The 27,611-nt window shown below is 43.9% G+C and overlaps 1 protein-coding gene across 2 annotated transcripts; it reads right to left on the reverse strand.

The window, feature by feature from the left end:
- Positions 1–3,738: 3,738 nt before the first annotated feature.
- Positions 3,739–16,941, reverse strand: LOC310781045 (uncharacterized protein). Of its 2 annotated transcripts, none has more exons than XM_083641579.1 (4): positions 16,879–16,941; positions 16,394–16,469; positions 9,580–9,698; positions 3,739–6,734 (listed from the first exon to the last, which is right to left on the reverse strand). In XM_083641579.1, the coding sequence occupies exons 3-4, from the start codon at positions 9,682–9,684 to the stop codon at positions 6,402–6,404; spliced, it is 438 nt and encodes a 145-aa protein (XP_083497705.1). In that variant the 5' UTR covers positions 9,685–9,698; positions 16,394–16,469; positions 16,879–16,941; the 3' UTR covers positions 3,739–6,401. The 2 variants fall into 2 exon arrangements, with proteins under 2 accessions (XP_083497705.1, XP_083497706.1); XM_083641580.1 differs by lacking the exon at positions 16,394–16,469 and adding an exon at positions 16,327–16,371 and having other exon boundaries at positions 16,879–16,933.
- Between the last annotated feature and the right edge of the window lie 10,670 nt (positions 16,942–27,611).

Raw genomic sequence — 27,611 nt, forward strand, 5'->3', positions numbered from 1 at the left:
TTGCGTATGCGCACTGGGAAATGCGCTATGATACGTATCGTTTTCAATTTCCATTCATAAAATTCACCCTGTGCGCTCTGTGTATTACCCTAAGTTCACACACAGCACCCAAGCCTTGCCTTTACCCACGCTTTTAAATAGGCATCCTTTTTAGTCAATGAGGCGGTGTACACAGGGCACCTCAACGTGAACCTTCCGTGTACCCACACCTCGCCTGAGCTGCGCCAACTTTTACGTGAGTTCTATTTTCAAGCCGACTAGGCGCGTGAAGGCAGACTTTTTCTGTCAAGCCATGAAAGAAAAACAAGACAATATCTGTGGGAAATGGCAAAGTCAACTGAATAAAAAAAAGAATTGTGTTACTACAACAGTGTTGAGCAGAGAGAGAGAGAGAGAGAGAGAGAGAGATTGACGGGTGGCTATCATGTGGGGCTTTCTCCCCGTCGGTAAACAAATCTTCAGGAGAGAGAATAGCGACCGAAGAAGCAAGATGTGGGGGAGTGGGGGGTCAGAGTCAGTATACAATCTGAAAAAAGGTAGACTACACCACTGTATTTATACACTAACTGACCATGACCAATCACTCATGTCCAAAATCACATGCAAGGTTTTTGTTATTTAGTCCTAACCCAAACCATAACTCTAACCTTAACCAAGTTGTCCATTCAACTTGCCTAAAGACAACCACAAAACCACACGGTTGCTGCTTGGAAGAGATGCCTACATGCCGCCCGACCGACTGGCTCAATGGTGACGCCACAGGGAGACCCAAGCTCTGAGCAGCGACAGTCTCTCTGCGGTGTCCCCCATGCGGTGGACTACCCCACGTACTGAGCAGAGTCGGCCAAGTCTGTGGTCCACCTTCCGCTGCTGAGGTAACCTCAGCGGTTGTCTGCGCCCAGCTACTCTTGGAAAAACTGAGTACCAATTATTACAGAGGTATACAGACCTTCATCTGAAATGCTGTTCCGGATTGTCAGGCACAACTCAGGACGGGCCTCCAGCAGTCCAGGAAGGATGTCTTCCTCCACTGCGGTGTCCGTCTCATCAAAGATGTCAAGTTCAGCTGTGTCAGCAAGCCCAAACTTGTTTTTGACTAGAGGGCGATAAACATGACACCAGATAAGATAATTGAAGCAGGATTAGAACTGCACATAATGCATAATTGATTCATCAATGCACCGTTTTTATTCGTTTTATTCTCCTTATATATATTCATATATTGCCCAATATATGAAAAGCTTTGGATTGCTTCGGCATATTATGAAATGTGCAAAACCTAGTCTCTTAAAACAGATGAGCTGGCTGTCGGTAAAGGCAGGGTGTATCTTGGTTATGTGGGGGGGATGTGGCCTAACTAAATGAGCCTAACTAAAAAGTGGCATGAAATACATGTTACCAAATGTTTTTCATTACAATTACTACATGTGTGCCTTGAAAACAAGATAGTTCAAAATTAAGTGGTTAAATGCAAACCTAATTTTCTTTTCATGTTTTTTAATAATGAAAACAGGTCATTAAACATTTAATTATCAATAATCATCTATATCGACTCGACTGATATGAAATATTTGACATTGATATACTTTTTAGCTAGATCCCCCAGCCGTATTTGACACTTCACAGTTATTGAGAGTTGATGCCAGTGATGTCATTTGTGTAGGGATGGGGCCGATCCGATCCAATATCGGTATCGGGTGCCGATATGGCACTAATTCACGGATCGGATCGGAATTGATTTTTTTTTTTTTTTTTTTTTGCAATTCCAGCGCACAGCTGGCCATAATTTGTATAATAATGTATAATAGTATCCTTCTTTGCCTTGTATATTTTCTTAATTTTGTCTGCTTTTTGCAAGGTATATAAAAAAATAAAACTTTAATTGGCCAAATCTTTGCCTATACTGTATATTCAAGAAAAATATTGGTATCGGCATAATATCGGTATCGGCAGATATCCAAATTCAGGTATCGGAATCGGATCGGAAGTGAAAAAAGTGGATCGGTGCATCCCTACATTTGTGCATGAACGACATAAGGCAGATACTGTATATAGTACCATTTACTACACAGCTCAAGTACTCACCTTCATTAATGAAGTCAAGATACGTGAAACCTGGTTGTAATTTGATGTACTTCTTTGTACCCTGGTATTTCACCTTTGGGAACATGGTTGCATCTCTCCAAAACTGCTCCAAGTCTAGTAATTCACAGATGCAAACTGTCAGCCAAGTGGCCAAACATTTCCAATAAAGACATATTAAAATGATAAGTATATACTTCTATTTGCACACAGTCAGTCACTGAACACGTTGATTCATACTTGATTTGTGATGGGCCCCAAATAAGGCAATACTACTGTTAAGAGTTTAAATGAAAGCCTTCACTTTCAAAGAATCTCAGTCACTGCTGAAAGCAATTTCTTATCTGTAAAGCCCAACTACCAAAAATGCATACTACATCTTTTTCTGCATACTGGATTCATTGTTTTATCCTAGAAACTGCATAAAATGTGAAAAAAATCAACCAAAGTCTGATTAGAGCAGCAATGCACTAGCAGCTAATACGCGCGCCTCTGGCCCATCTCCATGACAGGCATGTTGAGACTTGTCTAAACTGAGACAAACTACCTGCTAGCATATTAAGGAGCTAGGTTAAATGAGCTATTAACGTTACGAATGTATTGCATTACACCCAACCTTCTTATGTTGATCCTGAATCACTCCTTCAGACAAGTTGAGACAACGCCCCACGAAAAACAAATGCTAACGTTAGGAGAGAAAGATGCTAAGTTGTCAATTTTACCAAGCCTTACCCATTAACAAAACCCTGATGATTAAGATTGCACTAAGCTAACGGTTAACATTGCGCTAACCTTCAATGTTGATAGTTTGTGGTTTTGTTCATGGCTAATGCTAGTTACAATATATAACGCTAGGTATCTTAGCTAGAAACATTTCGCCATGCGCGCACGCACACACACACGTGTGCATTTTAGCTAGCATTAGCATCCAATAATTGGATGCTAATTAGCTACATTGACACGGCTAAAATTGCACTAACCTTACGTGTTGGTTGGTACACACGTTTAGATACAGCACGATTAATTGCCTTAAATATATTTACATAACCTCACCTTTAGAAAGCGAAAATTGCAGATACAAGATGAAGTAGACAGCCAAAGAACAGCAAACATTCAGAAGACAGCCAGGTGGATTTGACCTGTGGCCGGTGTGGCGGCAACAGGATGGAAGAATGTGTGCGCCTTCTTCTTCTGATTGGTTTTACAGCGGGTGGCATCTAAGATGTTGCATTACCGCCAACTACAGGAATCAAACGGAACTGACTATAAAATAGCAATAAAACAAAAAATCCAATTGTGTGTCTGTCCCTAGTTAAAGACGAGAAAAAACACCAACATAACAAGAGACAAAATACACCATTGTGTTGAACTAAACCTAGAAATTAACTTTTTGGAGATGTGATTTTAATGTATTGATCCCAGAGGAAAACATGTTATCCCAGGCACCCACAGCAGGAGGTTGGAAGTGGTCCAGAAGCAGGTTTCTCTTAGATTTGTGACATTATCTGACAGAATACCATCACTGGAAAGATCAACAAGCTGTGAAGGGGCAAAGTTTTTACAGCAGAGCGAAAAGATTAGGACTTTGATTTGTTCCTTGAGTCAAGGCTTCAGAATTGAACAAGTGAGCATAAATAAAACAAATCATCACTGATCACTTTTATTTTCCAACCACCCATTGCACATGTTTTGGAAAACTACACATTCAAACATTATTGCATACACATGTGAGTAAAGTATCAAATACAAAATAAAATAAGTACAAAAACATAAACTCACATTTCATTTAGTTCTACCAGACCATCTGGCCTTAAGCTTTCACGCAGTGTTTGCAGTGGGCGGAAGTTGGGCAGGTGTACTCGCCTTGACAACTCCTTCAGCTAATCAGTGTTGGATCCAGTCAAACCCAAATCCACTTGGGAGAACGGCGTAAACATATTTTCCGCACAGAAATTCCACGGTTGCACACTCCTGCTAAATTGTTATTGTTGTGTTATTGAGTCTATTTCTGCAATAACTGCACTTTATGGCTGTTTAAACTAGACACACGTTGACATTACGCCTCAAGCCAGACAGGCAATGAGACAGTCATTGTTTTGCTAGATGTTTCTGATTGGTCGCTTACAGAACAAAATGGTAGAACGAAATGAAAGTTCACATGACCAGCTGGTTTACCAGCCTGCCGGCTAGCAGGCAGAGCACAGAGACTGCAACCAGTAGCAGGCTGAGCCCAGAGAGTGTTTAGAGACAGCCTCTCATCTTACGACCCAGGATGTCGTTTGTACAAGCAGCCGAATACGACCTGAGATCACATTTTAACCTTAAGTGCCTCTCTAGCGGTCGTGTGAATAACAGCCCAGTCTCAAAGTTTGGTGAAAATAAATATTCAAGTGCTGCAGGATTTGAACCGGCGCTGCTGGCGTGGCAGCCGCCTGTCATAACCACTCAGCCTATAACTCTGCTATATGGTCGTATTCGACTGCTTGTACAAACGACCTTGGAGGTGTTATTTAGAAAACATTGAATCAAATAGTCCTCAAGGAAATCCAAAAACTAGTCGCACTTCAAAAAAAGAAAATAGTGTTTAACATTGTATTTTCTCCATCTGTGACACTAGGCATGACTGTACACTTGAAACATTTGATAATGGAACATCATGAATTGTTCAAACAGTTGTATCCACATAGAAATCTGATGACATGTTTGCTCAAGTCTTGAATGCAGCTGTACCAATAGACATCTTCTCTACCAACTGGGTTAAAATCAGTGGGACAGAGTACAGGACAGGACTAGTGATATGCAGTGAAATTGAAGATGAGATGCCTGCGTTTTGCAGAATTCAAAAAAAGATTTTACTCGATCATGACATCTACTTCCTTGTAAACAAGCTTTTTGTTGACAATTTCAATGAACATTTTCATGCCTATCAAGTGTTTGACAGTGATGAGAAAGATGTGATAAAAGCAAAGTGTCTTCAAATGTACAGGCCATTTGATGTACAAAGCGCATATATATGAATCAAATAGTCATCAAGAAAATACAAAACAACAAATTTTAACTCTGCTCTTACGAACATTCATTTGATTGCACTGTTTCATACTGAAGATATGAAAAAATATGGCTTTGATCCAATTCTACAGCCTCTGATTAATGACATCAAAACACTGGAGACTCATGGCCTTGATTTACCTTTCTCCACTGAAAAAGTTCATGGCACCATATCTCAGATAACTGGGGACAATTTGGAGATGCACGGAATTCTAGGTTTTACAGAGTCTTTTAGTGGACGACATTTCTGCCGTTTGTGTTTGATCGAAAAAAATGATGCTCAGCATGTTTACTGTGAGGATGACCCAAAGATCATCTTGCGTGGAAAAGAGCTCTTTGAAGCAACCAGCTCCTTGGGGGCTTTTAATGAACTGTTCAAGTCCCACTATGTGTTCAACCTGTCCTACGATGAGGCCCAAACGATCTACAACATTGATGTTGCAACAGCCAATGAACCCCCAACAATCCGCGAGATTTTTCACTAAATGTTGAAGTGTTTCATTTGTCAACAAGCACATGTCGATTTTTCAACTAAATGTTGGTGTTTCATTTGTCAACAAGCACATGTGGGTAACCAGTCGCTGATAACCCATTTAAGAATTGATCACAGTTTCTATCCAAGCACCAGGTTTAAGTTGATTTGTGCACAAGGTCGTTGTAGGCGCCAGTTTTGTACATATGCAGGTTTCAAGAAGCATTTAAGTACTGTTCATGAGAGGGATGTTCCTGAAAGTGGTGAGGCATTTCAAGCTAATGTTGAATGTTTAGAGGACAATGAATCAAATAGTCATCAAAAAAATACAAAACAAATTTGTGCTTCAATTATTGCTAAACTCCAAGGAAGTGGTGTTGCAAATAGTCTTGTTTCGACAATTGTTAGTGATTTGGAAGAACTTGCTACAGGAGTACATTCCCAAGTTTAGCATGAAATACTGTCTGCTGTGCCTAAAGATGATCCTATAAGAGCTACACTAGAAAAAAAGATTTGAGAATTTTGAAAACCCAGTTGTAGATTTTAATACTGAAACTAAAAGAATAAGATATTTCAATGAGAAATGGGGGATTGTGGAGCCAGTTGAAGTAAAGCGAACTAATTAAACTGGTAATTATGATCAAGTCCCAGTTAAAGACAGTTAAACTAACATTTACATGCCGACCAGCTTTAAGATGTTTCTTAAAACCGGAACGTTGAGAAAACTTGGGCCTACAATGATCTTGTACACAAACTAACTTGAACATGGTGCTTGGATAGATGCGGAACAATTGACTGGTTATCCACATGTGCCTGAGGACAAGATTCTTGCCCGTACCTCACACGCTCGTGCGGGGGTCTCCTGGGTTGTTGCAACATCAATGTTGTAGATTGTTGTTTGCACAAAGGTGAAGAGCTGGATCAGGGCCTCATCGTAGGACAGGTTGAACACGTAGTGGGACTTGAACAGTTCATCAAAAGCCCCCAAGGAGCTGGTTGCTTGGCAGGGGATGAGCTGTTTGTCCACGACGATGTAGAATGTATCAGTCTTGTCCTGGGTTCGGCCAACTGCTAGGATGTATGGTTGCTTCCCCTCTCTTACACGCAGGTGTTCCTCGATGCTGTGGCATGACTGAAAAACACTAGGGATGCACCGATTGCCATTTTCTTGGCCGATTCCGATTTCCGATTTTTGAATAGTCTGACTTGCCGATACCGATTTTTGCCGATTCCGATTTTTTTTTCTAAAAACAACAATTGACAGCTTACACAAACGTTTTTGTAACTTTGTTTGAAAATTAAGATTCATAGAACAATTCTTAGATCTAATGGGGATCCAAATAAACAAATAAACAATTCTTATCATTTGCATGAAGTAGGACCATCTCACTCAAACACATCTCAAAATAAAAGTGTTCCAGGTTAGGCTACTGGACAGAGCTTTTTTGTGCAAATACAATGAATACAAAAATTAAATTAAATCCAATAGCCTATATCCCACAGCTATCATGCATTTACTTTTCCAAAAGAAAACAGGTGCAACAGAACATCAAAATGATCCATGGACAAGGAGTTTATAGCCTGGCTCCAGACCAGTCCTCTTAAGTAGAGGGGAAATTAGTTTATGAGTTACAGTAACGATCTTCAGTCTGAATATCAGGCGGAGTTTACATACAGTCCGAAGTTTGGTATGCGTATTTTTATCTGCCATCCGAAAAAATATCATCACGCACAGAAAACGTTGCACACTTGTGAGTCCGATGCATTTTTATTATTATGTCCATCGTTCTCATGTCGCTCTATTTGCAATACGAAACAAATAGTCTCTCCTGTATCCACCACGTTGCAACATGAGTGACAGTCTGAGGCAGCAGCGCTGATGTGGAATGGAGAATGCAGGTCGGGGAATGGTTATATTGGCCGTTGCACCTGTGTATTCTCCTGTCTCTTCCGAGTAACGCCTGATTACCTCCTCAGCTCGTGTCTCGGTTCTCTGTTGATATTACATGATACAGCCTCTGCTGGCGCTGGACACAATGCTCGCGTTCACCTCGCCAAGCCGGCTGTGCGCGGTGGCGGGTTGCTGGAGCACCGCTTCACGGGGAGAGAGAGCAGAGAGAGAGGGGCCAGTGAGGTGCGGCGAGCCGCTCTGACTGGACTCCAGCCGAGCGGGACTCGGCCGCATCTCTGTCTCCACGGCTTATTTTCGACTTGCATGTGTGACAAACTGCGAGCTTTGTCTACTTCACTGACGGTGAAAAAAATCCACAACAAGGAAGGTATGCTGCTGGCGTGTGTGGCGTGGTGGCTGGGTGCCTGTCTCGGTGCTTTGGGGTGCGCGCACGTCATGTGAAAATCGGCTCACAGAATCGGCTATTTAGAGTGACCGGAACAGATCACCGATCGAGGCCGATCACGTGAAAATCGGCCATTTCCGGTCACGTGCCGATCGATCGGTGCATCCCTAAAAAACACCAATGCAAAAACAGATTTAGCCTTCATGTAAAAAAAAAATTGGGGACACTTTATACTGTAATTCTCAAGGAACCTGAAGTCAAAAGTGTGGTGATAATAAAAACGAGTCTTCGCCGTCTGTGTGTGTCTGTAAGAGTGAGTGTGTGTCTGTCTCTGAGTGATGGTGATGTCACTCTCACTCTGATTAAGAAATACCTGTGCAAGGTTTTTCAAATCGAGGTAAAAGAACACATGATTTTCAACCATTACAAAATCAGTTGTATATTAAAAAACTGTAAACAGTTTTGCAGGCATTCATTTCCCGGGTTCCCACACCACCTTCAAATTAAAATTAAATTTCAAGAACTTTCAAGGCCCGATTCCCTCTAATTCAAGGACCAAACATGGCTTGGACCAAGGTTCAGAATTTTTATGAGAAATAGTAGAACTCAGAGACAATTAACTCATTGAGTGCCAACGACGTCGATCGACGTCAAAGTAAATAGTGACGTAGAGTGCCAACGACGTCGATCGACGTCAAATGCGTTTTTTGACGGTGGGACGTGGATCAAAGCCTCCTGCATCTCCTGTACAAATATTGTAGCTATTGAAGGTGTATAACCTATTTTACGGACTCATTAGGTGTCGACAGTGCTCTCCAGATTAGAGAAAGGTCCGGAAAACAGCAGGAAAAAGCCCCGTGATGAAAGAGAAACCGCTCATGCTGCAGCCAGAGCCATATAGATTGCTCTGGCTGCAGCTGGCGTTGGCTGCGAACAGCAGTCAATCCGCTCCCACAACTGAGCCCCTCTGCCTCTGTCTGTCTGCATAGTTTCTCCACACGATTAGCCGCCAGAAAAGCAGCACCCGACACTGAAAAGCCAAACCATTCTCAGCAGTCCGGTTTGGCTTTTCCGTGTCGCGCTGGGAGCCGGCGCACAAAAACGGAGCACTCCGAAAATAGACCTGGGTGCGTGAGGCTGTGTGTTAGTGTGGGGAGGAGTTTGCAGCTGAGGGGGGTGGGGCACGCAGGGCACCATGACAACTACACCACGTCACTGCATCAGAAAATATTAGCTAGAGTCAGTGAATGTGCTTGAAATGCTTCATTTCACAAAAGGCTGAATAACTCAGCTTCTAATTTGAAACGCCTGAAAACGCTGAAAACAACCTATCTTCGGCTCATAACTAAAGAACGGAAAATGGTATCAATAAACTTTTTTTTGCTGATGATACAATAGAGTCTCCTTGTTCTTTGTGCGTGTTCGGTGTTTACAATATCACACAATATTCTGTGGGCCTCGAGAAATCACTGAAAACGCTCGGAAACTCTGGCACTGGGAGCGTCCGTTCTCCAAAAGTGGCTGGCACTCAATGAGTTAAAGAGAAAACCCATTCAAGGACCTCTGTAGCCCCTTCCCAGACCACTGGTGTGTGTGTGTAAACCCGGGCTGGTCAAATTGTGATGGACAGACACTGCCGAGCCAATTTATTTATTATAAAAAATATTTTAACAGACATACCTTGTGAAAGTGCACCATTTTGTCCACTGCATCACTGGGACTTCTCTTCGCCCCGTTCCATCCTGTGGATGGCAAGAGATGGAGAAGGAGCAGCAGGGAGGCCATGCCACTGTCCAAGTCTGGAGGGGTGGAGGACAAAAGCCATTCACTTACTTTGAATGCACAAAGGCAGTAGCCATAGGTGTTTGGAATATAAACAATATAATAAACAGTGAAAAAAGGAGCTTCTTGGTTACTTTGAAGAGCATGATTTAAAATAGAAGTAATGGTACAAGGTAACGCACAGGTTTACAATACAATGATCATCTTAAAAAAGCAATAAAGTCACGTTCAAGAAAAGCGTGTTTTCGCAGGGTTTATCAAGTTTAAATCAAAGCTTTCATTTTAAAACATTCTGACCATAAGTCGAAATTATTCTGAAGCTTGCTTGACCTTTTTACATTCTTTTCCTACATAAAGATGTTTTCCCCCAATCAACTATGCATAGTGGAATCATTGCTTCATCTTGTTTAATGCTAGAAACAAAACTCAAGCTATTGAGTCTGTACCCCTGCTGAAAAAACCAGCATAGACCAGCATGAATTTCTTGCTGGTCTATGCTGGTTTATGCTGGTTAGTGCTGGTCTGATGCTGGTCTATGCTGGTTAGTGCTGGTCTGATGCTGGTGGACCAGCATTACCTTGCTGGTCCACCAGCTAATGATTGCTGGTGAAGCTGGTAAACTACCATGGCCTTGCTGGTGAAGTTGCTGGACCAGCATGGTGAAGCTGGTGGACCAGCATGGTGAAGCTGGTGAAGCTGGTGGACCAGCATGGTCATGCTGATGAAGCTGGTGGACCAGCATGGTGAAGCGGGTGGACCAGCATGGTGAAGCTGGTGAAGCTGGTGGACCTGCATGGTGAAGCGGGTGGACCAGCATGGTGAAGCTGGTGAAGCTGGTGGACCTGCATGGTGAAGCTGGTGGACCAGCATGGTCATGCTGATGAAGCTGGTGGACCAGCATGGTGAAGCTGGTGGACCAGCATGGTCATGCTGATGAAGCTGGTGGACCAGCATGGTGAAGCGGGTGGACCAGCATGATGAAGCTGGTGAAGTTGGTGGACCAGCATGGTCATGCTGATGAAGCTGGTGGACCAGCATGGTGAAGCTGGTGAAGTTGCTGGACCAGCATGGTGAAGCTGGTGGACCAACATGGTTGTGCTGGGGATTGCTTGACCAGCATGGTCATGCTGGTGGAGGAGATTGTGAAGTGCTCCACAATGGAAATGACCTCCTCTGTACCCTGCTGGTCCATGGCATGGATTTAATTTTAACTTTCGTGTCCAGGCCAAGCCCAGGTCCCTTTTTGGGGTGTTTTACAAAAGTTAATTGTGTTAGTGTGTGTTAGAGAAGCAAATGAAAATGTAATTAATGTAATGAGAATATAATTAGGCCTATCAAAATCTTGGGGACAATTTTTGCCCCTTGATCATGTTTTTTTGGTGCATTCTGAGATTTATTAGAGCATATTTGGCCTTGCCCCTGGCTAATTTCCTACACTGGATCATACCATGAAAACATACAGTAAGGGGTAGACATTACCTTTTCTGTCATCATGTTTGGTTCAGGAGATTTGATGCAAAAATAATTATGTTATAGTGGAAAGTAAAATGGTTGCCATGGCAACCATGAGGAAAACATCTAAAAGCAAAAGTTTTATTGGATGGGGAACCCTGGCACAAAATTGGGGGTCTGTGGTCTAGTTTAGGGGACCTTGATGTGAAAAAGTTTGGGAAACAATCTGGCCCATCACCCATCCCCTATGGGTTATAGGGTGGGTTATATTAGCCTGGGTAAACCCAGCCTCCACGTGACCTGCTCTCAGACCTGCTCTCAGTCACTACGAGAGCAGAGCAGGTCTGAGAGCAGGTCACGTGGAGGCTGGGTTTACCCAGGCTAGGGTTATATGCCTTCTTTTTTATATTTTGTATCGTCTTCTGGCCTCCATTGACAGCTTGCCAGATAAAATAAATGGTACAGGGCCAAGTTATAACATAAGCAACAAATAACGCAACACACAAGAAAAAAGTTTTAACCATGCCCAACAAAACACCTTACAGGGTAACAGGCTAATATAACACAATACAAGAGGCTAATGCAATTCTATATCAAGCATAGTCCTTTAAAATAACATTACACATGAATGTATTATTATTATTATTATTATTATTATTGTTGTTGTTGTTGTTGTTGTTGTTGTCATTATTATTACTATTATTACTTTCAAGCTATGTTATGTTTTCTACTGTAACAGAGGCTTTAATTAAACTCTAGGTGGCCGTGGGTCAGACTCATTTCTGAGGCCAGTTTTCCCATATAGAGGGTATGCACGTGATGTCACAGGCAGAAGTCACTGCATGGTCACGCCCACTGAGTGACAGCCAGACTGATTTTGAATGCAGTAATCAGCCTAGATTAATGACACCTACTGCTCCAAACAACAGAGAACCTGCTGAATGTTTTGCCCATAGGTTTTAGGTTTTGCCAGTCCCGATTGAGGGGGCATGTTCCAGTGGGAAAGTGACGTCCGTGCTGCATACCCTCCATTCAATTGGAACTATTTTATGGAACTGAGTATCACTACGCCTCTGATATGCTGCGCGAGACCATCTCCAAACTTTCGCGCGGCTGGACCTGTCTGCACCATTTGTCAATTGTCAGTACAGCACTCACTGCTCCGGTCTTCAAATAAACTCCAGAAACAACGAACCGGCGGCTTGAAGCAGATTATTTGTGGAGGTGAGTGAAGTAGGCTTAACTTGTGTGTTATTTACTACGACAGAAAGAGGTCAATTACTTGTAAGAAGGAGAGGGGCCGCAGGGGGGAACACTTTTTTACCGATAGAGCGCTGCTCTCACCTTCAGCTCTGTGTGTGTGTGTGTGCGCGTGTGTGTGTGTGTGTGTGTGTGCGTGCGTGCGTGCGTGCGTGCGTGCGTGCGTGCGTGCGTGCGTGCGCGCGCGCGCGCGCGCGCGCCTGTGGTGGCGTGGCTGGGTGATAATTCTATATTGTAACAGGTTAGTATTTTGGTTTAGTATTTAGTTTAGTATTTTAGTTCAGCTGTCAATCAAATCTTCATTACAGGATCATTTTCTCTTCCAAATGAAGGCGAAAATGGCACCTAGTGCCTGTCATCTGGCAGAGTTTCTAGCCCATAAACTAACTACTAACTTGAGCAATTATGCAAACTAAATCAAACGGTAATGTCTAAGAATGCAAAGAAATGTAACTGGTTCGTTAAAACACGCATTCCAGGAATATTATTTACATTTATAACGATAATGGCGCGCGCCTCCGAGCCTGACAGCCTCCCTGGCTGTCAGGGGTCGTCTCTCGGAGATTCCAGGCGGGCGGGCAGCACCTATGAATCGGATTGTCCGCTCGCTCCGCACGAAGCAGCTGGCTCCCTGGTACTCTGCGGATCCCACTCGTGTAGCATGACAACAGGCTGAATCCCACTGGATTTGGGGGTGGAACACGCCAGGATTGGCCAATGCCAAAGCCAGTCCTCAGAATTGTCAAATCAAATCATCGACACGTATATGGTCCGCCTCTCAATTCGTTTTCAGTGTCTGACGCTCGCGCTGGTGCATTCCGTTCCGGTTCACTTCGACTTTAATGGTGGAGCTGATTTAATTACTGTATAAATATGAAAACAGGGGGAAAGCTCTACCTTACCTGGTATTTGTGATGTGTAAAGTAAAGCTAGAGAAACTGACCCAGACCTTTTTTTTGGGGTTTCACTTTTCAATTGTGCAAATATTACACTCACTAAACTGTTTCCCTGTAGGCCTGCTCTGTAGATCTTGGATGTGCATGAGAAGCCTGGTGATGCCTCCTAAAGCAGACTGGACAGAGTGCTACAACATCAACTTCTCTATACAGAACCAGCTGCAGCTGACCGTGGCCTCACCCACTGCCACATGTCTGTATGTTAACTACAAGACTTTATCCACTATCTTTCTCCTACTAATACTGTCTCCTACCACTACACCATTCCACTCCCCTCTCTATCCCTCCATTTTTCTCTCTCATTGTTCTCTCTCCCATTGTAGATGATAACGGAACGCTGAACTGCCAGCATTACTATGGCATTGGCCAGGAGGCCATGCTGGACAAGAAGGTGGGTGCTGTCATCCACGCCGTCAACCTCAGGAAGCTCCTGGGAGCCAAGTGCAGGACGATACGGGAGGAGATGAGAGCGAGGAGGTCAGTGGCATGTGTGGAAACATACACATGAGCAAAGTGCACACAGACAGACTGGATACTTGGTGAAAGAAGAGTGGCCAACTAAGAATCTTTCCCACTTCATACAACTGCTAATTTTTTTTACCTTTATTTATCCAGGGTAACCATAATGAGATTTCCATCTCTTTTTCAAGTGGGCCCTGCTCGCACTCACACACACATTAAGGGGTTAAGGGCCTTGCTCAAGGGCACCTCAGTGGTGGTAATGAGGGAGGGGCAAGTGCTGCTTTTCACACATGCTTTTCTAATGGACACTGTCTCTTTGTCTATATACTGTGTGTGTGCAGGTTTTCGATATCATACATTGAGGGAGAAACAGCCAGTGGAGGACACACATTAATCTGTTAAGTTGAGAACTTTTCTTTTCCCCAAAAACCTATTCCTGTGGTCCTCTAGGCCTACTTGCTTTTTATCCTTTCTGGAAAGGATTTTATTTTATTTTATTTTATTTTTATTTTTTGTGTGTGCTTTGAGCACCACAACATGGCCGGTGTCTCCAAAACTCAGCAACTCACACCAAAATGATCTAGATGGACATATCCTGTGGGTGGCTGTAGTTTTAATTAAAGGTGACTGGCTTGTTAAATAAATGATTTGTGCACATAGCTGATGCCATGATCCCATGGAACCTAATGCATGTGTCACTGCATTTGGACTCTTATTTACCAAATTGTAATGTGTCTGGAATGGATGAGCTGTTTTACCAGGTTCCAAGGTGGATCAGAAAGGTGCGATTTAACTTACAGTATCTGACTTATCAACTTCAAGATGAATTTTAAAATGTGTTGCGAACTTGGGACCAATCGGGCTGTGAGCCAGAAAGGTCTTTGTACAGCTAGACCCTGGGCAGACAGTACAGTGAAATAATTTTTAAAGTAGCTCATGCGTCATGCGTCACTTTTCTGTAGCACGTTTTCAAACAGCAGTTGAAATATTGACCAAAGAACAGTGTTACTCTGCCACTAATTTATCTCTGTTTGCTTTTCAGTTTGATACAAAGAATGGCTCCAGAACCAAAACCTGGGTGAAGCAGATGTGGAAGCTCGAGTGGGGAAGCCTGGATGCTACATCACAGAGAAAATAATGGACATAAACAAACAAGCAAAGAATAGCACTTGAAGGGACACTCCACCGAAAAACAATGCTGATTTATTTTGCACATAATCTCACACATATCCAAAAACTGTAAACCGTTTTGCAGGCATTCATTTAGTTTGACAGTTATTGAGAGTTGATTTAAGTTGTGATTTGTGAATGACATCACTGGTCCACGACTGAACTCAAATCAACTCTCAATAACTGAAATTAATTAATTACGGTAAATGAATGCCTGCAAAACATTGTTTTTTTCCATAAAGTTTTTAGGATTGTGAGATTTTGTGCAAAATAAATCTGCATTGTTTTTCAGTGGAATTCTCTACTTCTGATTTGACTTAAGGCCTTTGCTCCTCAAGGGAGCATAGGCCATTGACAAAATGTCGGTGGTTGGCGGTTCTTCCCTGTTCTCCCCAATTGAGCCTGCTCCCAGACATTTCTGCCTGCACACTTCTTCTCCAGCTGTTCCTGGGGTGACCTCTTTTCTTGTCAGGTGATGTTGCCTGTTTGTTGTGTTATTGTTAATTAGTCAGTAGTTTTATTATTTAATTGAGTTTAATTGTAATGAGTCTTTAATTGCCTTCAGCACATTAATTGAGTTGAGTCACACTTTTACTTTTAATACTTTTGACATAAAGACAGGTACAGGCTGACTGTTCAGGTGCACTGCTGTATGTGCGGTTCTCTCTCCCACTCCCTCTCTGTGTTGCTTTTATTTAATAAATAATTATATTGTTATGTAAACCTGAAATAGTCTTCATTTAACTAGTTCAAGAAAGATTACTTTTGTGATGTTTATCTGGTCTGACTACTCTCAGCATGGGGTGCTGGTTAACAAGCATTCAACCATAGACCAGCATGTTGTGTTTTGACACCAGAATAGCTGGTGTATGCTGGTCACACCAGCATCTACACCAGCATAGGTGTACTGGTGTATGCTTCCCATGCTGGTCACAAGACCAGCATGTGACCAGCACACCACCAGCATACCAGCATCATCGCATGCTGGTCACACCACCAGCATCCCATGCTGGTGGTGTGACCAGCATGGGATGCTGGTCACACCACCAGCATACCAGCATCATCGCATGCTGGTCACACCACCAGCATCCCATGCTGGTCACACCACCAGCATCCCAGCATGCGATGCTGGGATGCTGGTACACCAGCATAAAAAGCTATGCTGGTGCATGCTGGTTTTTTCAGCAGGGTAATTAGAACAATGAGCCAGAGGTTTTGTAATTGACTTTCTATGTTGCCTGGAGCAGCTAGCATTAGCCTCTCACCCACATGATACTGTAGCTCTGCTATTACCAGAGGTACATTACTATGAGCTAAATGCACTCACTACTAACTACGTTTTTACCTTAAATTCCCGAAGCACTCAGGCAAGTTGAGACATCACCATGTACTGAAAGAGAAACGGGTATTACCTTGCGTACAAAGCGACCACTGCTCCTGGCAAAGCGACCACTGCCCCTGGCCTGCACCTCAGAGGAAAGGACATGCCTGGATGGGTTAAATGCAGAGGACACTTTTCACCGGCCACCGTCAGCATGAGTGTGTTGTAACAGTCTAGCCTGCCATAAGTAAACTACCGTACATGTGCATTCAACTAGCGTTAGCAATTAATGCTAGCAAAGCCATGAGCATCTAACGTTGAATTACATTGACGCATTCGACCATAACATTGTGCTCACCTCATTACATTCTATCGAGACAAATGTAATGTTAGCTGTTGGCTTCACGTGTGTCTTAGCTAGCGTTAGCTCGTCGTCATTTAGCAAATCCATAAGCATCTAACGCTAGCTTTTACAGTACATTGCCACATTTGAACGGCTAACATTGCGCTAACCGTTAATACATTGTTTTATGTACGAGTTTGCCCTTATAAGTAAATACATTCACCTAAACGTACCTTTATAAAGCAAAACATTGTAGACGTTAGCCATGCTAATCGCTGCTAATGGTTCAGTAGTCTCTTAAAACAGACTGTCTTATCTACATCCGGCAGATGCAGCTATATACAGTCTGTACTTCGTGGGGGAGAATCATGCACCAAACGGAAGAGGAAGTTGAAAGGCGGGACTTCCGCTCATTCGTCCAATCAGAATTTAACATTAGCTAACTAGCTGTATACTGCTGTAGCTATCGTTAGCTAACGCTGATTAGTAAGACGAACGATAAGCTCAGTAACGTTAGCAACTTACCTCATCACTTTCGTTTAACTCTGGAATAAGTGCACGTCTTGCACGAGGTTCCTCCAAGCCGCGGATACATCGTTTACGTCTATCAGGGTCTTATTTCACCGGTTTCGTCGGCGTAGCTTCCATGGTAATTCTAAAGCACTGCTAGCATTAGCAACCTGCATCGGTTTAAGTTTCCGGGGGGAACATATTTTTCGTGGACACGCGTGTCGTGATTGGTCAGATTCCGTCGAACTTCCTTCCGGTCTGAAGGTTTTTTTCACTACTTCCTTGTGCATGTTCTGGGGGTCTGTCGTACAGACGGTATGGCGAGAGCATTTGAAAATTGCGGAAGCCAACTCGTCTGTTCTAAGAGACTAATGGTTCAGTGTATTTTCGGAAAAGAAAGATGGAGGTTACCAGACCGGATGTGAAATTGACTCAACCAGGTGTCCACCCTCAACTCGCTCAGATAGCACTACCTACAGACGATTTTAAACACTGCAGGTGTAGTCTGGGCACCTTCCACCCCGCTTTTTGTCATGGGGGCGTAAACCCCGGACCCAGAATTAACACCGGATGGCAATGCGCCTAACAACGTCTTTGTTGCCGTTAGCTTGACGCGGTGATGTTACCTAAACTACAGTCTGATCAAAACAAAGCTAGCGTTACATAAAACAAAACGTTTATGCAATATGGCATCTCCGCCACCACCGCCTGACACACCGGTCAAAACGGTGAAAGAGGATTCTGATACTTGGGTCAAATTGTCAAGTTAACGTGAAAGTTGACGAGCTAGAAACGCTGCCATCCGGTCTAGGGCGGGCTCTAGGCGGGAACCAGTAGGGTGACAAAATCAATTGTGGGCGGGAGCCAGGCTCTTTCTCGCCGAGAAGAGCCTGGTGACGCGAGGTTACTGCAGGTGTGCAAAGTACACCCAAATCAACACTCATTAACTCAGAATAATTTTCACTGAAAAATTAACACTAATTCACACCACAGATTTTGCTGTGAGCGATTGCCCGAACGATTCATTACCGTAATTAATAAACTAGTGAACCTGGAACGCGACATTACATACCAAAAGAAAAGACACGCACGCACGCGCACGCACGCACGCACACACACACACACACACACACACACACACACACACACACACACACACACACACACACACACACACACACACACACACACACACACACACACACACACACGCATGATGCAATTTGAGAGGGGGAGGAAGGTATTGTTCTTGTTAACACAAATCATGGCATATTATCCCTCCTATTGGGGGCAAATGAGAGTGAAAACAATGGCTTTATTCCCCAGCAAGCCCTTCGTCAATGTGAGCCAATCAACCACAACACACACACACACACACACACACACACACACACACACACAGATACACAAACACACATGCATGCCCGCACAAACACACACACACACACACACACACACACACACACACACACACACACACACACAAACAAGCGCCCGCACAGCACACATCTGTTTGCCTGCATGTAAAGCATGGCCCTGGGAGGAGGAAAAGCTGTGTAACCTGGAACCGAGAACATGAATGATGGTTTGGTTAGCTTACCTACATTACTGTGGTAAACCTGTGTGGGGGGGGGGGGGTTATGTGCCAGGACTGATTGGGGACTGATTGGGGTGATTGCCTCCAGCCGTGGGGTGGGAGTGAGGCTCTGGGTTAAAGAGCAGAGCCTGCCAGTGATTCTGGTTTGCTGGAGAGTTTCGTGCTTGTGTGTCCCGTGCCCATGAGAGGAGGACAGCTGCCTCCCTCTCAGCAGATATAGGGCCGGGGAGTCCGTACAGTCCACTTCGGTCATCACCCGCTCTCCAGCCAAGACCAGCGTCCGGCCCGCCGCCGTACGCTGCCAGCACCACCGACCAGCCGTTTATCCCCAGTCGGACGGTGCCTAGCTCAGACCCCGTGGGGGGGTCTCGCCGACGGGCGAGTTAAGTTTTAAGCCTTATCTTGTTTATGTTTGTTTGTTTATTTGGTTTGTTTATTTGGTTTATTTGTTTATTCTTCTTGTAGCCACAGATGATCCGGGGGGTCCTAGTAGGCGGCCAATTGTTCAGCAGGGGTTGTATCATTTTTTAGTGGTCTGTACAGACCATTGGTCAGTACCACTAGGGGGTGCTAAAGCGAATGGTCCGGACCAGTTGGTGTGGTCCGTCACTGTACCACAGACCACTAGTGTGGTCTGTCACGTGGTCCGTCAGTGTTCCTTCTCCTCTTAATGCATCGCAGTCAGCGTACAGACGCTCTGACCATGGTCCGGACCATCAGTGTGTGGTCAGTCAGGTGGTCAGTGTGGTCTGTCACGTGGTCCGTCAGCGTTCCTTCTCGTCACAATGCATCAGTCAGCGTACAGACGCTCTGACCATGGTCCGGACCACCAGTGTGTGGTCGGTCAGGTGGTCTGTCACGTAGGCTACGTGGTCCGTCAGTGTTAATTCTCCTCTTAATGCATTGCAGTCAGCGTACAGACGCTCTGACCATGGTCCGGACCACCAGTGTGTGGTCAGTCAGCTGGTCAGTGTGGTCTGTCACGTGGTCCGTCAGTGTTCCTTCTCGTCACAATGCATCAGTCAGCGTACAGACGCTCTGACCATGGTCCAGACCACCAGTGTGTGGTCGGTCAGGTGGTCTGTCACGTAGGCTACGTGGTCCGTCAGTGTTCATTCTCCTCTTAATGCATCAGTCAGCGTACAGACGCTCTGACCATGGTCCGGACCATCAGTGTGTGGTCGGTCAGCTGGTTGTGTGGTCTGTCACGTACGCTAGTACGTGGTCCGTCAGTGTTCATAATGCATTGTCAGTCAGCGTACAGACGCTCTGACCATGGTCCGGACCATCAGTGTGTGGTCGGTCAGCTGGTTGTGTGGTCAGTCACGTAGGTCCGTCCGTGTTCTTTGTCGTCAGGCATCGTCAGTCAGTGTACACGACCACTTGTCTTGATGTGTGGTGTGGTCCGTCATGTGTGCCTGTGGTCTGTCACGTAGCCTACGTGGTCCGTGTTCCTTCTCGTCTAAATGCATGCGTCAATGACCATCATTGTTGGGCATTTACTAACGTTACTAAGTAACGTTACTAAATTAATAATATCAATATAATAATATTAATAATGTAATGTTTACTGTTCTATTGACATATAATTGTCTAAATAAACAGACATAAGTTTGACTGGTATACAACATGCGTCCATCTTTATTTCTGACATGGAGTAACTGAGTGTCGCACAGTGAAACGTCATCAACAATGGCCGATGGCCTCAATGTAAACGTCCACTCGATATTACAAATGTAACCGAGCATTTTGGGTTCTTTATATATTGTTTATGGTGAAGAAATGAGTCAGAGACCGCTTGTTGTTGGGAGCTGCAGCCACTCATTTACTTGGTCAGGGGCGAGAGAGATACAGAGAGTGAACCAACTGTCCACTTCCTCTTCCGGACTTCACAATAAGAGTACACAATAACATACAGAACAGTCTGTTACAATAATAATAATAATAATAATAATAATAATAATAATAATAATAATAATAATAATAATAATAATAAAAAATAAAAAATAGTGAATCATCAAATATAATTATATAGATTATTAGGCTATATGACTGCTGTGATATGACAATATTAAGCTTTGATGTTTGATTATTTAAGCTACATACAGAACACACAAGTTAAAGCAAAAGACATCCTTATGACTATGAGCCAAATACATGCCAGTTGCTGTTATGGAAATCACTCTCTATACTTTGTTGTCTGTTGAGATTATATGTATCATAGGCTTATCAACCAATATAATGGTAATTTATGATCAATTTATGATCAAAAGGATATTGGTGTTGTAAGTATCCCACTCTGAGTTAGATTTTTAAGGCAGTTTTATTGAATGAAAACAAGACTTCCACAGATGCTTCCCTGTTATTTCCATATATATTATATGGATATATGTTATATGCCATGGTCCAAGGCCTTACAGCAGCATAAATTAATTTCCCTTACACATCTTAGCACTAATGACGAACAGGAAATGGAAAATCTTGTACATGAAAATGGACCTTTAAAAACATCCGAAAGAATTGAACAAAAGAAAGAACAGTAGCATACACCTTTATTTCCAGAATGCATTTGGGTAAAAAAAAAAAAGGGGGGGGGGGTTGATTTGAGTTTGAGTTTGAGTTTATTTGATTCTTGCTCACAGTATTCACTGAATAAAAGCAGAATTTACACACAGAACTGTTAAGATCTAGCTAAAAACAAGAAAATAGATTATAAAAATAGATTACATATCACAGGTCAGGTCACATTTTCAGGACATAGAAACACAATAATACATCAAACACAGACATAAAAGTCTCTTAAGACTGAGTGTTAAAGAGTCTCACAGGAGTGGGCAGGGTTGCTGTTCTCAGGCGTTTTGTCCTGGCCAAGAAGGTCATGAGCTGTCTGCCACTCCGCAGTGTCCGGCCAGTGCAGCTGGCTCTGTCCTGTGGGAGCAGGTCGTGCAGTGGGTGATGTGTGTTCATCATGTCCTTGACCAGTTTTATTGCTGCCTCTTCTCTCCTGCTTTGTAGGGATGGGAGTTGAGGCTGAATCAGATTGCCTCTGGAGATGATTTTGATGGCTCTCCTTTGCACTCTCTCCAGTTGTGCTGTCTGTTTTTTGTTGCATCCCACTAGGACTCCTCCATATTCCAGACAAGGCCTGGGTGGTATAGATGGTCACCAGATCTTCACAGGGTAGGCCTTGCCTGGCTAGCACAGTCAGGAAGTGTAACCTTTTTGAAGCTTTCTTGACTGACTGTTCCACTTGAGTGTTGCCGCTGAGGTCATTGTCCAGGTGGAAACCAAGATATTTGGTTGTGGTGACGATGGGAACCTCCTGTCCTCCCAGGAAGAGAGGGGGCAGCTGCAGAGGGTTTTTGGAGAAACAAATTCTCATCTCCACAGACTTCTTTCCATTCAGCTCCATGTTATCTGCAGCCCATTCATCCAGCTGCTTGGCCTCCATCTCCATTGACCTGTCGCTGTAGATGTTGGTCAGTGGTATGGCCCGGGAAAGACCGGCCATACCATCAGCATACCCAGTGTCCAGAGTGTCGCTGAAGGCTGTTTTTCGGATTGACATGTACAGGAGGAATAAGTACTGTATGGGGAGGCCACCCCTCCTTGCGGCACACCAGACATTACCTCTGTCCAGGAGCTATAGGTGTCGTTGGCCTTTACCCTCTGGCTCCTTCCTGTGGTGTAGCTGTGTAACCAGGCCAGGAGTCTTGGGCACAGATTCATGTCGACCAGGTGTTGTAGCAGCTTAGCATGGTCCACTCTGTCAAAAGCCTTTGACATGTCGGCTAGCAACACTCTCACCACTGTCGGCTGTTTGGAATCTGTAGCCAATCATTTCAAGTGTAAAATTACTTTATGCAGTCAATTGAGAAGTGTTCAAAGTACTTTTGAAGAGAAGTTGGTTTAACTAACTGAACTACCGGTAATTAGTTTTCATTTCATTTCATTTTTTTTATTTGTTCCTGTCATGAAAATGCACAATAGTACAATATAAATTTGGTCACACAATACATCAAAATACATGTTTGAAATCAATGCTTTTCATGACTGAAAAGGAGCAGAAAGAAGAATATAATTCTTATTTTGTATCTGAAAATTCTTATTTTGTATCTTTGAACACAAAGAATCTTAAATGGTCTGTCATTTACAGATACCTACACCATCAACACCGTGATTACAACAACATAAACAAAAATAACCTATAAAAAAAAGATTGCAACCTTAAATCAAATAAAACTAACATCCAATTAAGTTTCAAGTGCATAATGTCTAATTTGTCTCTCTTTATAAAAACTTTTTTAACTGAAAAATACTTGTACAACCCATTAGGTCCTTCTGTTGAGAATTCCAAAGTTTTACACCAATAACAGAAATACACATTTGTTTTAAAGTGGTCCGAGTAGCTTGATGCTTAAAATCAAATCTCCTCCTGTGACTTTCATCTTCTGAGGTAAACAAACAATTTTTGCATGTTCTCTGGCAATACCCTATTTTTGGCTTTAAACATATAACTAATAATGTCTGCAGTTCTATTATCTCATTAAGTTTAAATAACCCTAACTTAATAAATAAACTATTAGTATGTTCTCTAAATTCAACTTTGTGAATGATTCTAACTGCTCTTTTCTGTAATAAAAACAATGGCATTATATTGCTTATATATGAGCTACCCACACTTCAACACAATAACTAAAATAGGGCAGTATAAGTGAACAGTACAACATTCTCATTGTGTTACAATCTAACACATTAGCTTTGTTCAAAATAAAAATATTCTTTGACACCTTTTTTTTAACATAATGATATATGGGATTTCCATGTACATTTTTCATCCATTGTAACTCCCAAAAACCTAAACTCAGAAACTTGCTCAATGTTAACTCCATCAATAGATAGTGAGACTTCATCCTTTCTTTTATTAGCAAAAACCATGAACTTAGTTTTTTCAAATTTAACGATAACTTATTTTCATCAAACCAAGATTTAAGTTTAGCCATTTCATTTCCAATATTTTCAATTTTCAATAGCCATCAACAAAAGCACAGCAGCTCACAGTATGAATGAATGAACTGCCCCTAATCAGACACACAGAGTGGTGGCATAACTAACAAGACCAACAAGGACATCCAAACAAGTTCTGACAGAGAGCAATGTCATTAGACCACATTGGACAAATACATTTGCATATTTCTCCCCGCTTGTTCCTTCCAAACTTTTTACATGAAAGTAACTAACCAAAATAAATGAGTGGTGGGTGGAAATAATAATTAGTCTATTCTTATTGAAACATGCAGTTTTGAAACATTCAATGAAGATAAATTAAAAATAGACTATGACTCGACACCCTAAGTGATACACACATGTTATGGGAGTGGTATATATACCCCTTACATCGATTTCCGTGTTAGTAGAATGGTTAGTTCCTTGCTCTGCTCTCCCCTAGGAGCGCTGGCTCCGCGGTAATGCCACGAACAGCTGTATCGCGCAGTAAATCTCTGTTTTCTCATTTTTGTACATCAATTTATTGGGGGGGGGGCACATTTTATCAGGCTTAAATATTGGGGGGGATTTGTCGTGACGGACCACGTGTGACAGACCACATGACCGACCACACATAGAGGAGAAGGAACACTGACAGACCACGTAGCATACGTGACAGACCACACTGACTGACCACACACTGGTGGTCCGGACCATGGTCAGAGCGTCTGTACGCTGACTGCAATGCATTAAGAGGAGAATTAACACTGACGGACCACGTAGCCTACGTGACAGACCACCTGACCGACCACACACTGGTGGTCCGGACCATGGTCAGAGCGTCTGTACGCTGACTGATGCATTGTGACGAGAAGGAACACTGACGGACCACGTGACAGACCACACTAGTGGTCTGTGGTACAGTGACGGACCACACCAACTGGTCCGGACCATTCGCTTTAGCACCCCCTAGTGGTACTGACCAATGGTCTGTACAGACCACTAAAAAATGATACAACCCCCTCTCCAATTGTTCCAAGGGGGTCAGTGTCATATTTGTTTGCTCTTTGCTTGCTGTGCATAACCCGGGCGGTTTGGGGTAGCCCTGTGTGGAATGTTTGCTCTTTGCTTGCTGTGCATAACCCGGGCGGTTTGGGGTAGCCCTGTGTGGAAATGTAGCCTAATTGCTGTGTAGCTACTGCATCTATTGCACGCTAACCGTGCCTTTGGAGTTTCTCACGTGTGCTGTGTGTGCATAATCATTGGCCTGTTGTGGCCCAGTTTGCAGTGATTTCATCTTCATGTGTGTAGTGGTGTTGCCTTATGATAGACCCCAAGGGACCGTTGGGAAGCGTATTTGATACTCACCTGTGATCACCTCTGTGTTTTACTCTGTTGCCAATAGCCTGTAATAATAAAGCTATCTATTTTTATATACTCCTGAGATTTGTGTTGCTTGCCTCCGTCAGAGCCCTTTCCGGGCTGGTTTATTACACTGGTGGCAGCGGTGGGATTTAATTTGAACCAGTCCCACTATGACGGAGGGCGACGCACAAATCCCAGCGAGCTCATCAGCTGAGCTGAACCACACACCTGCGTTAAATCAGCACCCTTCCTCCACTATGAATACCGCACGCCCTGTGTTTATGCCCGAGACTTTTACTGGCATTGGGCGAGAGTGGTCGGATTGGGTAGGTCAATTTGAAATAGCTGCGGAGGTGAATCACTGGAATGAGGATTTGAGGCTCAAATTTATGTCTCTGTTATTGGCCGGCCGGGCTCAAGATATCTATAATGGTCTCTCTCCAGAGTCCCGCGCGGATTATGCACAGCTGAAAGACGCATTGGGGAGATGCTTAGAGCCCTGTGACAGTGCTGATTGGAACAGGGCGAGTTTTCTCGCCCGGCGGCGCTTGCACAATGAGAGCGCACGAGAATTTGGTAATGCATTACGCAGATTGATAATTAAATCATACCCCAATGCAGACACCGATACTCGCGATCTTTTTGCTAGATACCACTTCATTGGGCATGTTGGCAGTGGGGAGTTGCGTGTGAACCTTCGTAGCGCCAAGCCCCTCACTTTAGAGACTGCAATTAATCTCGCATCAGAACTTGAGCTTATTAGGAGCCTGGAACACACCCGCCTTGACCCTGATGCAAAAGTACGCGGGGTTATAGAAAAATCCCCAAGTGACAAACAGATGGAGCTGCTTTTGGGAGTAGTTGAGGGACTGCGCCAAGAAGTTAAAACATTACAGAGCACTGTGCAGTCCATTAAAACACCTGTTGATAGGGCCACAGTCACTACTTATGTACGTCCTGGCGCGTCAGCTCCCCGTACACAGAGCAGCTGGGGGCCCAATCGGGGGGAGGTGTGTTGGGAGTGCGGCTGTAATAGACATCTGCGGCGAGACTGTCCCTATCTGGCATGCACAGCAGGCCAAATGCCCGCCCCCTTTCCTTCTGCTGTCAAGATGGCCTTGTCGAACCAGAATGAGTCTGCCATGTATCTCCGTGCTAAAATAGGTGGGTTAGATTCTTATGTGTTAGTAGACACAGGGGCTAACGCCTCTATTATCCCCAAATCAATATGGTTGAAACTGACTAATGGGGGGGAGTTAATGGAGTATGCTGGTGATGCATCTGCCGCCAATGGGGGTCCCATGTGTGTAGTGGGGCGGTGGCAGACTATTTGCCAATTTGAGTCCTTGGCCCTGGTCACAGAGTTTTTGGTGGCTGATGTTCCAACACCAGACATATTACTGGGTTTCGATTTTTTGTCCAAATTTGGGGCTGTTGTTGATATGGGTAAACAATGCTGCCATCTGCTGGGGAAAAAGTTTCCACTAGTCTCTGCCCCTGATGTAGTTACACCACAGGTGGTGACTGTTCACACAGACACCATTGTGCCCGCCCGTAGTGAATTTATAATTTCAGGGGCTGTTGAAGGGCTCCCCGGGGCATGTACTACTGGTATGATGGAGCCTTTGGCCTCTATATCTAAACACTGTGATATCTTCGTAGCCAGAGTCATTTGTAGTGTGAAGCAGGGTTTAGTGCCTGTCAGAGTAATTAATGTCACAGACGACCCCCTCACCTTAAAACAGGGCATGAAAATTGGCAAATTGTTCTCTGATATAACCATTATGGATGGTGCAGTCGACAGTGGGCAAGGGGTTTCCACCACATGCCCTTGGTCAGGTGATTCCTTGCTCAGGGAGTTTGGTTTGGACGAGAAGGGCCTCACTCCTGTCCAAGTGCAGTCTGCTCGTGACCTCCTGCACAGGCATGTTTCGGTCTTCAGCACTGGCGACACTGACCTAGGGAGAACTCATCTTACAACACACCAAATTGACACTGGCGATGCAAGACCTATTAAGATGGGGCCCCGAAGAGTTCCCCTGCATATCCAACAGGAGGTTTCAGACCATATAAAACAGATGCAGGGAAATGGGATCATACGGCCCTCATGTAGCCCCTGGGCCGCACCAATTGTGCCAGTGCGAAAGAAGGGAGGTGCCCTTAGATTCTGTGTGGATTATAGGAAACTCAATGATGTCACTGCAAAAGATGCTTACCCCCTCCCCAGAATTGACGATGCTCTGGATAGCCTAGCCAATGCCACCCTGTTTTCCACCCTCGACCTTGCCAGTGGTTACTGGCAGGTCGAGGTTGATCCTAAGGACAGGCCCAAAACAGCCTTTGCCACTAGACAGGGACTGTTTGAGTTTAATGTCCTGAGCTTTGGCTTGTGTAACGCGCCTAGCACGTTTCAAAGGCTTATGGACTTGGTATTAGCAGATCTACAATGGACCACATGTTTAGTCTATTTAGATGACATTATTGTTTTTGGCCGCACTTTTACAGAGC

This window comes from Poromitra crassiceps, assembly GCF_964638095.1.
Source record: "Poromitra crassiceps genome assembly, chromosome: 8".
NCBI classification, from domain to species: domain Eukaryota; kingdom Metazoa; phylum Chordata; class Actinopteri; order Beryciformes; family Melamphaidae; genus Poromitra; species Poromitra crassiceps.